The sequence below is a fragment of the Leptidea sinapis genome, chromosome Z (assembly GCF_905404315.1).
Source record: "Leptidea sinapis chromosome Z, ilLepSina1.1, whole genome shotgun sequence".
NCBI lineage: Eukaryota > Metazoa > Arthropoda > Insecta > Lepidoptera > Pieridae > Leptidea > Leptidea sinapis.
The window spans coordinates 22,561,168-22,575,427 of NC_066312.1; the positions used below are offsets into that span (position 1 = coordinate 22,561,168).

The window sequence follows — 14,260 nt, forward strand, 5'->3', positions numbered from 1 at the left end:
TGCTGCAGCTAAAAGACATGATATTAAATTTTTTAATTATATTTAATAAAATATAGCTACGGCAAGGCCAGTTGGCCTGTCTCACTTACAGCACTTTATTATAGACACCCACAGACGGTGGACTCAAATTGATTATCGATCGACGGTACACAGCTGAAATGAGTTTTTATTACACTCCTAGACTATTCAATTAACAAGTAATAGAGCTTCGCCATGCCATTTACGTTCATATTAACTGAGTCTAGAAATTTTAAAATATGTGTTGTACGTACTAAGCATAAGGGATAGCGATTTTGAGCAACATACAAACATTTACATTTATAATTTTATTTATAATCTCAAGGATCAATTGCATTTATATCAATTTTTAATTTAATTATTAATTTTCTATTAACATTACTGCAGACAAAGTATTATATGGTGCATTATTAACTATCAGATTAATCAATCTTGCTGTTCTTATTCGACTTGCAATGAAATATCAGGCCCAAACTAATACCTAACATTAGTACTACGCCATTTCTCAATTCCCTCTTCAGTGTACATCTTTTGATTCTTCCAATGTTTCTCTCCAACCTTAATAACATAGGCTTTTATATCTTTAGAATTCTTCCCTGCATTTTTTGTCCTATCTCGACGTAGAAGTTCTAAAGTCACTTGGAAGGTGAAGAAGATAATAAAGTCAAAACCAGAGATGAGTGTGAAACCTAACATTAGGCTGAGGAGACCACCAAATGCAGCTGTAACATACATATAATTAATATTAGTGGTTGCTATAGGTTACACAACTAATTTGAACGTATTGTGCCCTCGGGCCCGCCCTAGAAATATTTATTATAATAATATCAAGGCAGATGATCATGCACATCACTTGAAGAAAGTAATCATCGACTTATTTATAGCCCCCTTAATGTACCTGTAAGCGTTTATTAAAGGAACGCATTTCTATAATATTGCAGATTTGTTTCAACAGAGGAACCCGTTCTTGTAATGATATGTTTTTTTTTCCATTGAGTGACGGCTTCGATTTGTATTGGGATCTAAGGAATTGCTGGATTTACTGTGATTTTGAGAATTCTTTAAATAGTTCGAAGGTTGAATATATAAGTTCTGGATTATCTAAGAAAAGCTCACAAGGTTTATGAGTGTAAAGGGTTTTGTCGCAAAGTCACACACGCGTATAAAAAAAGTATTTGTATATATAACCTCAATGATTTTTCCGGTATTCGTTAAAGAGTGAGTCCTATCACGTGAACCGTACGCTCATGTTTTCCTCATACAGAATGTATTATGTTAGGGTGTGACATTTTAAAATAAACTAAATAAGAGAAACCACCAGGATGGATAAGCAAGTTGAGCTGGCGGATTTAGAAACAATTTTTCGGTCATTTTATTAAGGAATAGTCTCATGTCACAGAAAGAAAGACATAACGTTACTACGAGATTCACATTTCTGTTCTAGATTAAAAGAAAGTAAGTCTTAAAATATGACATAAAACATGATATTTTTGAAAAGATAACCATTCTCTCGTACAGGTAGGTATTTAAGTAAACGCTAGGGACACATCATCACCTCAGCAAAAATACGTCATGATCACCCCAAAGATCTCCATGAAGATGGACCCAGCGCTAGCCTCATCCAACATATCCCGACGATCTTGACACACTAAGTAGTGCATATTTTTACGAGGAGGCTTACCAACATTATGTCTTGGAACATCGGTCTAGAGAGTTTTTTTTTTTGATGGGACGTTGTTTGGAGATGTAGAATTCAAAAATTTCCATGTACGTAGATTCATTAACAGCCGTTCTGTAGATTAACGTCTTTCAGCAATGTCATAAGTACAATCATGCTTATGGAACATAGACTTTTACATTTCGGCGGCATTAGAAGTCAACCCTCATAGTACAATATATGTGATAAACTACGCTAAGTAATGCAACGTCACTATGAAAATGAGACTGTAGAGTTAGGCAACGATTCAATAAGCCACGTTGAAATGAATGGGCATGTAAATTAAAACGTAAATTGCTCACTGGATCGTCCACAACCGATTGACAGGACTGACTGTGTTCTAATATTCAGTCACCCTTTCAGGCGGTCAGTGTCGTACACCCCGACATAACTCTGGCGAAGGCTAAGATAAATTAGAAGATAAATTACATATATCATATAATGTTAAATTATCTATTTAGTTTTACTTTTAGATACCGTCACTTAATGAGATTTGTTACACTTACTCATATTCACATTAATCACCTAATCACTAAACACATTTATTATCAATTATCTAATATGATCAATAGGTAAACCAATAAAACCCAATAAAACAATCAGATTATATATTATAATTAAATATCTACTGTGTGTATCTCAAAATTTTCAATAATTTTGGCCTTAAAACTAGTAGTTTTCATTAAAATAGTGCTGACAGAAGAATAGCAGTAAGCAAATTTCTGATTTTCTTTTCAAATAAATTACAACCAGTTTGCATTACATAAAAAAATATTTAATTCAAACTTTGATACTGTTTCTCTACAAGGAAGGTCAATAAAGAAATAATATTTATCTGTTTCAATAAGCCTACCTCTAATTTAATTGGTTTGCTTAGTTTATAAATTTAAAATATTTGGGTACAAATTGAAAATAAGTATTACAATTACAAATTACATTAAATTTCAAATTATAAGTATTACCTATTTAGCACTTATTCCAAGTACTTTAAGGGATCATGTTAAGTGCGTGAGTCATATTTTTCTTAAATATTATCTAGATTTTATGAAATGCTAAACTGATTTTTCAAGTTCACTGCATTTCATTCTATATCGTGTCTATAGATGCGTAAATTGTAAACGTTGCATATTATTAAATAAATCATTGTTCAACGTTTAATGTGAAACTGTGTAGGTAGGGACGCGTTCAGTTGTGTAAGGGTGTTGTTGAGGAAATGTGACAAGATATGAATATCGTTGTGGAAAATTATTTGCTCGTCGTGGAAATTTACAACACCAAGCTGCCTTAATGCATCATTGCATCGCGACACTAATTTAAATGACATTCATTATGAATATGCATCAATATCGAATAATCGATGTAATTTAAATAATATTTATAATCTTGCAGGCGTGTACAAATGCATTTTATATTGTTTACCGAATTCAAATTCAAATTCAAATTCAAATATTTTTATTCAAAATAGGATTTATAATCACTTATTGAGCGTCAAAATCTACCACCCATCATTTATATAGAAACGAGCCACGATGCGCAGTTTAACTTGCATGTAATTGCATAAAATAATTTAAATGTTGATTATTTACAAAACAAAATGGACTATATCTTTGGTAACATGGTGGTATTAATATAAAACTGATTTTCACCGAACCCTGTTGTAAAAAAAGTAACACATAGCTAATTGCATTTAAAAAAATTATTGAAGTAGCCGTTACTTTGTGGAAATCCATAATTATCCGAATGTTTTTAGTTTTTTAAGTGTTAATTCCGCCAATATTTGTATTTAAGTAATTCGACACGTGTTTTGCCTTTTTGCAGCTAACCTTGCCCTCTCCACTCTCCACGACTAAAAATAAAATTAATTCCACCCATTACTTTGTATGCAGTCCTTGTTTCTCTAAAATATCCATTACTCACTCCCCAACGTAAATTCTAGTCATGAAACAGTCACACAATAACTTTATCCGGCATATTGCAACATTTTTTGAAACTGTTTCCTTGTAGATCATGTTAAGAATTCAAATTAAAATATTTTTATTCAAATAGGATTTAAAATCACTTATTGAACGTCAAAAACTACCACCCATTCAAAAGAGACTGCCTCAGACCTGAGAAGAATAGGCGCAAGAAACTCAGCGGGTTTTTTTTTTAAATATAAAATATGGATTACAATGTAATATCGTACAATAAACATTTATAATTAAAGAGCCTGAGGGTGTTCGCTTTATTCCCAGTCCGTGGTGTCATTAAGAAAATCGTTTATGTTATAGTAAACTTTCCCACACAAACGTTTATTAACAATTCTTTTAAATTTCGTAACACATTTGTTTTGTACATTTTCTGGGATCATATTGTAGAAGCATATACATCGCCCAACAAAGAGGAATGATACTTATATTCATTTTATGAAATAAAACATTAGCTTATTATATTCGCAAATTATTGAGATGTAAATTATTACCTATTTACATTAGTCATGTTTCTTATTCTGATGTGTCATTATTAAAATTAATCACAATTTTAATCTTCATAATTGTACTAGCCCTGATAGCTGGTATAATATGAGAATGATAGCAACTAATTACCTCGTTCTGGCAATCGTCAAAAATATAGCCACGTCTAATAGCATATTTTCTCAATATAATAAATATTCCATTTTAGATTATTGTTTAACAGCGCTTTGATACGTGGCTTTAGGAATGCCTATAATATCAAAAGGTCTAGATTTAATAAAAACATTCGCGATATGTCGAAATGCGTTATTTGCTTGAGGCAATACAATAAAAGAAAACTTTATCAAGGCGAGTTTGATAGTAAAAAATACGAACATTTTTATTCTGCCCGTACAGACTTCGTTCATTATTTGAAAGTAAAAAATAATAAATACAACGTTACCATAAAATAATACAAAACCATAAAGTACAATTATGTAATTATACTTAACTGTGTATATATTATTACTCTGTTAAATTTTGCTCTGACTGCTCGATCGAGCTCTCTTAACAGCCTTTCCCAATATACTATCCACAGATAAACTTAATTACTTTACTTTCTACTGTCAGTAAATAGCTGTCAATAATCTGAAGCTGTCCCAATATATACGATAAGTCATTCTTATCGCCAGTACACTGTTGCAATTTCCATAGAAACTTCTATCCCTGGTAAGCTATACGTCGTCCAATTGACAGACAGCGTGTACGGATAAGATGAGTTACCAGCGATAAAATTATTGGGACAGAAAAGTCAACGATAGTTACAATTTTTTATCTTAAGTAGACCACAACCGGAGATAGACTGAATATTGGGAATAGCCTTAAGTCAACTCGAGCCGAACCCCTACTTGAACGAACGTACATAGCAGAGAGTGACATCTCAGTGTCGTTCAGTACCCACAAAACAAAAGAATCGAAGTTTTCTCTTCAATGTCTCTAAGAAAAATGCTCACAAGAAGGTGTTTAAAGTTAGTTAAAGAAAATATATTTGAACGCTCTCTTCACAATGGGCGTATACCTCCGCCTTCTGCCATAAATTCGCGCCTCCCATCACCATTTATTACATTAACTCACGCCTGTATTATATGACCGTGGAAGGCTCCTTTGCACAGGATGCTGGCTAGATTATGAGCAACACAACGGCCTTTTTCTGCTGTGAAGCAGTAATGTGTAAGAATTATTGTGTTCGGTCTAAAGGTGATGGGCGCAATTGTAGCGCGCGTCGCTCAGAAGTTTTTGGGTTTGTGAAGAATTTTGAGTGGCACTGAATTGTAATGGGCGGAGCGTATCCACTACCATCAGTTAAAAGTCCTTCTCGTCTCGTCCCTTACTATCATAGAAAAAAATGTGGATGTTTTGAACCCCCTTCTCGACTGCCGATTATATTAACGATGAGGCTGCCTGAGAGAATTTATTCCAATTTTCTTTTGCGAATTCTTATGAAATGTAATGGTTTCTAATATTATTTCAAGAGCGTAAAAAGGATACCTGAACTTCAAAAATTTGTTTGCAATGTGAAAGTAATTTTGAAAAAACGAATGGCTCATACGAATGACATGAAGTTCTATACATATAGACAATTCAAGTCATACAAAAAGAAAGCCAAAACATGGCACATGCAATAAATTATACTTCGACTGCTATTTCTATACATTTCTGCTTATACTCCAGTTCCTTTTTTTTTCAGTTTTTTTCACATTAAATAATTTGGTAAACTGGTACATATTTAAATGTTAAGTTCCCAATAAATAAATTTAATTTATTAACAACTTGTCTTTAAGACATAGACATCTTCTTGGCATATGCCAAGTCCGTTACATTGGTATTACAAAATTTACTTGTTATAGCTATTGCACAAAACAAGTAACACACTTAAACCTTATTCATGTTGATGGTGATTTTTTGAATTGGATAAGAAGTCAACAACTTGATTAGAATCAAGTATTATCTCAATATCTCAATATTATATCGGTATCTTACTAATCTTTTGCGTCTTTTGCATTGACGTCATTCGGATAAATATAACGCGTACAGAGGTAATCAGATCAACAAAACATATTGATATCTTATTGGAAAATATAAAGAGGCGGATTATAGAGGTTTTGGGAATTCGTCATTACGTCTTTCAAAGCATTCATTGCATCTTCTTCTTTTTTTTATGAAAATACGGGACGAGATGAGCAGGACGCTCAGCTGATGGTAATTGATACACCCTGCCTCTTGCTATGCCGCTCAGGATTCTTGAAAAGGCCCAAAAAATTCTGAGTGGCACTTCAATTGCACTCGTCACCTTGAGACATAAGATTTTAAGTCTCATTTGCCCAGTAATTTCACTAGCTACGACGCCCTTCAGACCGAAACACAGTAATGTTTACACATTACTACTTCGCGGCAGATATAGGCGTCGTTGTGGTACCCATAAACTAGCCGGCATTCTGTGCAAAGGAGCCTATCCTTTCTTGCGAGTTGCAGTTTCATACGGTAAGCAGTACCTTGTTAGGTAATAATATTATGAAATGGAGGGAAGTTTTTTATTCTACGTGTTACATATTCATGGGGCGTTTTGTAGAATACTACGCACAGTACTTACTTACTACTACTTGTCTAGCTAGGTCGATAACCGTTCTATATCACTGCAACCTTAACACCTGTACTTATAAATTATATTAAAAACATGCTAATCGGTTCGTATGGCGTATTTGTTAGTTAGTATTTTCAAGAAACTATTTGTTAGTTTTTATGTTTTCTGCTACCGGTGCCAAGAGTCCGGCACTGAGGAGATAATAAATGTAGTCTGATACAAAAGGTAGATTATATTATCATATATCGATACCCACATTACACAATTGTTTTTAGATTATTTGACTAAAATTAAAAAGAAATGTGTTCGTACAAAGTACACATGTCAGAAGTGAAACTTCTTGGGCAAACTAAATTTTAAATCTCGTTTATATTAATACTAATCTTTTCTCTAAATACTAAACTGTTCTATAGATCAATTTTTTTTTTGTCAATATTCATAGTTATTAATCTTATACTAATCATTAATCAATTATTCTATATTTTAATAATACAAATTTTTACAAATTTAATACGAACAGCTGAAAAATAAAACATAATATTATAGCTGTGGAGATATATGAATGTTATCACAAGAAATAAGCGTAAGTCGAAAGTAATTATAGTTTTACATAAGTAGTGTTTCTAATAATTAGTTAAAATATTTTATATTATTTTAGTTGTCACTAGCATTAAACTAGGCCGGGCCTGTATTGTAATACTAGTTACTTCCAGATACATTGTTTTTTACAGTTACTTCAATACATAAAAGCGTATATAAGAATTTATCTTATCAAAAACATTTTTTAACAGTTCTACGAAAAAATAAATAACATTTTTCTATCATACATATTACTGGTTAGTACTTGAGCTTGTCAATATTAGAAATTATTAATTATTTAAAAAAAATTGTTGTTGTAATTAGAGTTTTAGTACTACGCGAGTACGTAGGATATAACGCTAGTAGGAAAGATGTTTTACTTACAAGCGGCCGCGAGCTAAATCTGTATGATACAACGCTAGTAGGACAGATGTTCTACTTACTATTGGCCCCACGCTAAACCTGCACACGATACAACGCTAGTAGGGAAGATATTCTACTTACCGGGGCCGCGCGCTAAACCTGCACGATACAACGCTAGTAGGGAAGATGTTCTATTTCCTAGCGGCGCTATATTATGCTACGTTTGCCCTTTCTCACCCTCTCTCTCAATCGGTCTCAATCGCTCTCTACCTCTTCTTGGAGAAAAAGGTACCACATTTTTTTATCACTTTATTGCGTTTCATTCGTTTAAATTTTACCCTCTTGTACGCAAAGATGTTTCACTTCAAAAAGTTTAACTTTTGTACTTGTTGATACAAGCTACATTGATAGTATGCTATTTCTTAGATGATAATTTTAGTTATAAATAATAAAATAGTATTAATGACATAAATTATTAGTGACAACAGACCTCCCAACACTCAATTATGTCTCCAAGCTTTCTGGTTTCAGGGTCCAGTTATTAATTAAGAGTGGCTTTATGTGATATATATGGCAGTACATGGAAATGTTTCTAATCTTTTGATGTCTTATTTCATTTAGTTGCGGGTAATAGTGTAACTTGCTGCGGAGAACAACCGGATGGAGAAAATTGAAGTTCAAATATTAGGCGATTTAGAAGATTGCCATTGAGTTTCTTGTGAAATTATGGTATTGTTTGTATGCCATATTTTATCTTAAAATAAGATGGTTTCCATTTATACTACATAGCATGAAAACGTACCACTATACTACATACTGGTCTCTTATGTGATAACTTTCATCCCTTGCCTGGTGGACCCCAGTTTTTGCTAAAACATTTAGACCGCTTGTAACTCGACTGATGGAATAGTGCTGTTTTTTTTTTTGACTGTGAAGGTTTATTGATTGTACGGGTTTGGGTGAGTATTGTGGTCGAGAATAACATTTCTTTTCATTCGCTTTTTCTTATTATAATAAAGCTACTCTTTCAAATCCAGGCTGGCTAAGTCAAAGGTTGTTTCAGAGACAAAATACGTACCAAGTATGTTTTGCCAATTCAAATAGACATCGCGACGATATCGTGTTGATACCAGATCATTAAAGAACACATTAACGACAGAACGATTCTTCAAATCGACATTTTCACTAAAATAAAACATACAATACATATTAGAAGAGAAGTAAAAAAAATATATTATTTTATCTTAGAGAGTTTCACTACGTTTCTATAAATATTCCGTTTTCGAGTAAATATATCAGACGATTATATTATAGGAGATTATATGAGATTAGTATATTTTTTTTATCACGGAAACCCGTCTCGTATACCCTTGATAACTATTGCGTTAACACGTACAAAACGGTAAGTCATTTTTTTTAAATAAGGGATGAGTAGGGATTTTCAGCTGTTGGTAATTAATACGATCTGCCCATTACAATGCAGTGCCGCTCAGGATTCTTGAAAAACCCAAAATTATGAGCGGCACTACAATTGCGCTCGTCACCTTGAGATATAAGATGTTTAGTGACATTATCCCAGTAATTTCACTAGCTACGGCACCCTTCAGACCGAAACACAATAATGCTTACACATTACTGCTTAGAAATAGGCGGCAATACTGGTAATTCGAAATTTTCTATAACAAAACCTTATATCAAAATAAAGATAATTTAATTGCGAATTAATTAGACACATAAAGTTGTGCCTTCGAAAACATATAATTTAATTATCGGTTGAATTTTTAATAATTATAGTTTCAGAAAAAAAATTGTTCAGAATTCTCGCAAGGAACTTATATATATGTCTTCGTTTTCACTTCTACACCGTTCAACTAAACACTATCCCCCTTATTCATAATAGTCTGCTAACTTAAATCATTGCTAATTCTCACTCTTTTTTCGTCTTCTTCTATTCACCTAAGTCAGAATGAGAAAAACAACTCCTAAGCGGCTGTTTAAAGTTAGCGGACCATTATGAATAAGGGGGTATGAGTATTGTAGGTATTGTTGTCTTTTTATGGAGAAGTGTGTTGTGCTAATCTCTATGATACAGCTGCTGCCCTGCACTTGCTAGCAGTAATATATTACTTTATTACATACTCACAAAAACGGTAAACCACTTAAAGGCGTATTTGATGACAATTTTCCAAGTGCCACTTCCAGGGGATAATCGAAATGTTCACATTCAGGCAAACATTGAAACTCATCTGTGTTTTCTTCAACTTTATCTGCGATAGAAAATTTTATTATTACGTAGGCACGCGACTATACTCACCGTCACTAATCCTTAACTATATACTAAAAAACACACTCCACCGCCACGTCTGTCTGTCTGCGATACTCTCAAAAACTGCAGCCCTGATTTTCATGTGATTCCCAAAAAAAGTTTATAAAAACTTAACATTTCTAAAGTAACAAGTTTTTATAAATATTTTCGCATACATTAACGATACTTATTGAAGGTTTCGCAAAAAAGAAAGTTATTTGGGAGCTTTCAACGAAAACCCTCTGAGATATAACAATATAATAACTTCTAGGATTAATACGCAAATAAAATTTGTTAAACAAAAAACACAACCTAAGAGTTGAACAAAGCATACAAGATTTTATGACGATACGTCACTCGAACGGTGAGCTCAGTTGCTTAGAGCACTGGCACTGAACGCCAGAGGTCGTGGGTTCAAGACCCGCATCGTTCATAAAATTTTGTTATAACAATTATAAAATGGATATAATTTCAGGAATTTTAATACAATTTGGAAGGGGCAAATAACGTAAACATACCACACACCAACTTATACCGATATTATCAACCTTGTCGAAGCCTTCAGCCTAGGGACGTATTAAGCATAGAATGGTGTATGTTATTGTTATTTTATATACCTAATGAGAGAAGGAGATTACTATCCTCTCTGAGAAACACTTTTAAAAACATCTACATACATACCCCCAAGGTTTTCTAGGCAATCCATATCTTTAAAATTGCACATTCTGTGGTTTTCTGCAAAGAAACATGTTAATTGACGCGACTTTTATTACTAAGTATTGATTGCGACGACATGGGTACCTTCAAAAAAAGCGCGTACACCTTCCTTAAAGGCCGGCAACGCTCTTGTGATTCCTCTGGTGTTGCAAGATAATGTGGGCGGCGGTGATCACTTAACACCAGGTGACCCGTATGCTCGTTTGTCCTCCTATTCCATAAAAAAAAACTATTGATTAAATGACACTTCTTTATCTTTTCAATGAAAAATATTCTCCAATAGGGAGAGGGTGTTGTAATTTTTGGCATAGTGAAATTTTGTAAAGAGAAGTAGTGCAGAAAGATGATAATAATAAAAACGAAGAAGATTTAATTTTAGCTGCTGTAATGGCTTATTTTTTCCATATACACTATAATTTACAAATCAAAGTTCAATTGGCAAGACTTGGACAAGACCACAACACGCGCCGCTCAAAATTCTTGATTGATCGCAAAATTCTAACTCCACTTACAATGGCTCCCTCATAACCGAATCACAATAATGAATATAAATGATGATAATAATATTATTTTTAATACCATAATTAGAGCAAAAGCAAATGAAATGAATGTTATCTATTTTAATTTGTAATCCGATTTGCAACGATACCATAACAACGCATATATTACAACCATATCATAAAACCTTGAATAGCATACAAGGTTAATCTATAAAACAATCTGAACTGTAAATCTTTTGTTGTTGAATTTACATGATACTCAATGCATTGGATTAATTGCTCAATTTATGCCTTATGTCATTTGCCACAAGTAAATTAATTATTCGGCTAGTAATAAGCAGTTATGCTGAATAAGATTGTGGTCAGTCTATCTCTTTTTATCTATTTATTGAAGCGTCGTGTTGTAACAAGTAATTAATTACGTCTGTATCGATTTAAAGCTAAGGGCCTGTCTTGTATTCAACTCGCCCGCGCTTATTTTAAAGATAAGAAAACACATAAAATAAACACTTAAAACTTCTCAATATTTAAGGTTTTGTGAAACACTTTTAACCCCCTGGGTCTTGTTTAATTACAATTGCTTGAGAATTAAGCTATGTTTTTACACTACAGGTTTTTAGAGGCTGCCTGTACTCTGTTCATTCATGGCCCAACGAGTATAATACGCCCAAACGAAATAAGTTTAGTAATAGCTTAGTAAACTAAACTAATAACATCAATATAGTTTTAGTTTTTTTCGTCTTACTACATATAATACAAATTCTGCTTGTAAATAAGAAGTTTTTGAGTTTGACATGAATGCCGAGCGGTCAAGTTACTAATTGTCTAACTAAGTCACTTATTTGGTCACGATTATTTTCATATTCGAAATATAAAATAAAGAGGTAAGTTCAATTACGGTCTTTTTATTTAACAATAAGTTTTATTTATCTTTTTAATTCAGATTGTTTCTCTAATTTATTTACATATGTCGGTACATAATATAAAAAAAAACTTTCTCTTAATAGAATATTATTATTTACTTTGCTTTTACGTTGCTTACCATCCACTTCACAATTTGATTTAAGTTTTATACAGTCTAAGAGAGGCGAGCCCATCCTTTTTAAAACTTAATAATAATTTATGTAAGTGATTTGTGGTTATTATTTACTTTATAACTTAAAGCCTAATTATTAATGTAACTGATCTGTGATTTTGATTGTGATTGATATTAACTCCCTTATTCATATTGGTCCGCTAACTTTAAACAGCCACTTAGGAGAGTTTTTTCCCATTGTGACTTAGGTCAATAGAAGAAAACAGAGTTAGAATTAGCAATGCTTTAAGTTAGCAGGCTATTATGAATAAGAGGGTAAGTAAATAGATAGCTAATAAATAAACAATATTATGAAACTTTACATTTTAATTTTTTTACTAGTATAGCGGTTTATATTAGGATGATAATTTTAATTGTTGATAGAATAGTTAATAGAACTATCTGTGATTTGAATTGTGATTTATTAATAAATATTCTTTATTTTATGATAATTATACAATTTTATTTATGCTTAAGGTCTTAACTTTTATCTACCGCTTTCGGCACCTTCATCTTGCTACATGGACTTCCGAATCAAGATAATTTGACTATGTACTTGGTCCGTTTATGATATGTTTGTGCCAAGTTTTATTGTTCTACTTTTGAGACAACCTGAGATAGCTGTGCCGCAATCTGCAGGAACATAATGTTCTGTAACAGGTTTATGAACCCCTTTCATGCCATCGTTTGGTCTCGGGTAAGCTATTGCTCTTATACATATTTAGAATATTGTTATAATTCACATTTTTTATTCTGGCTGTACTAAAATAACATTTTATGAAGTGAATCGAAACAAGATTAAAAATACACGTGGGACTAAACAGGAACGTGGGACGAAAACTCGGGGCGAAAAAGGAACAAATCGATATAAGATAGTCTCTCGATATATTTAATATCAGAAGGCTTGGCGGATATCGTCTAGACATGTACCTACATTGGCCAACTCCGGTCGGATTTCAACCTGAAGGCCATCAGTACACTAAGAGAACAGTATTATGATGCCTCCCGGGCTCTCATGAGGTTGCCGAATGGGACGCGGTCCCCTTCAGATCCTTTATGGTCTTTTACTGACGATATGTTGGTATATGTATCAAAAGTACGATGTACAAAGAAACAACTGATAGGTACCTATTAAGAACTGTCTTGAAAATGACCAACGGCTCCATAACCTTTTTGCCTATGTATAAATGTCAAATAGCTGAAACTTATCGAAATTTCTTATATAATAAATACGTTCCAAGTTTGAATTCAAAACAAAACATAAATTTTTATTTTTTTAAATTGTATTAATATTAATGGCTGTTATTGAATACGAGTAACATAATAAGTCCTTCAATTTTCTCTCGAATGTGATTAATATATTTTTTTAATAATTTCAAGTCTTTAGTAGTTTTAATTTTTTTGACAATTATATCCAGTTTTCGTCAACAAATCGCCCCTGGTCTTTCTTCCTTAAGAATGGGGTTTTCGATGCAATGGCTGTGCAAAAATGATTCGACGCATCGTTTTATGAAAAAAACTGTTCCATACCTTTGACTGGAAAGTAGAATGGGACACAGTCACATAGTTTTCTTGTAAGCTCTACTTTCTTCAATGCCAAACAGTTATGAAAGGAATATTGATTAAAGCTGCCTATTTTCACCTGAAATAACAAACAATTTTATTAATAATAATTATATTATAGCCCTAAAATATAATTCGTTATGTTTAACTAGTATTGAGAATAAAACAAAATAAATTAACCTTTTTTTTACAATTGTTTTTGTTAAACTGTACTGATCAGCAGAGATTTTAATTTATAGAAAGAAATATGCACACTTTGTACTGTACAACTTAGAAGATTTCTTTTTTTTTAGTGTCGGTAAATTACCATTACATCTGGTGTCCTGGAGGTTTCTTTACACTCCTTTTAC

At 32.6% G+C, this 14,260-nt stretch overlaps 1 protein-coding gene across 1 annotated transcript in view; it reads right to left on the minus strand.

Moving 5' to 3' along the window:
* Positions 1-492: 492 nt before the first annotated feature.
* The window catches only part of LOC126978988 (sodium channel protein Nach-like), a 30,320-nt gene continuing 16,552 nt past the window's right edge, over positions 493-14,260 (minus strand). The window contains exons 7-10 of the mRNA XM_050828126.1: positions 13,878-13,989; positions 9,894-10,017; positions 8,829-8,935; positions 493-740 (exon numbers count right to left, since the gene is read on the minus strand). Of these exons, the coding sequence (XP_050684083.1) occupies positions 493-740; positions 8,829-8,935; positions 9,894-10,017; positions 13,878-13,989 (591 nt within the window). The remainder of the gene's footprint in view (positions 741-8,828; positions 8,936-9,893; positions 10,018-13,877; positions 13,990-14,260) is intronic.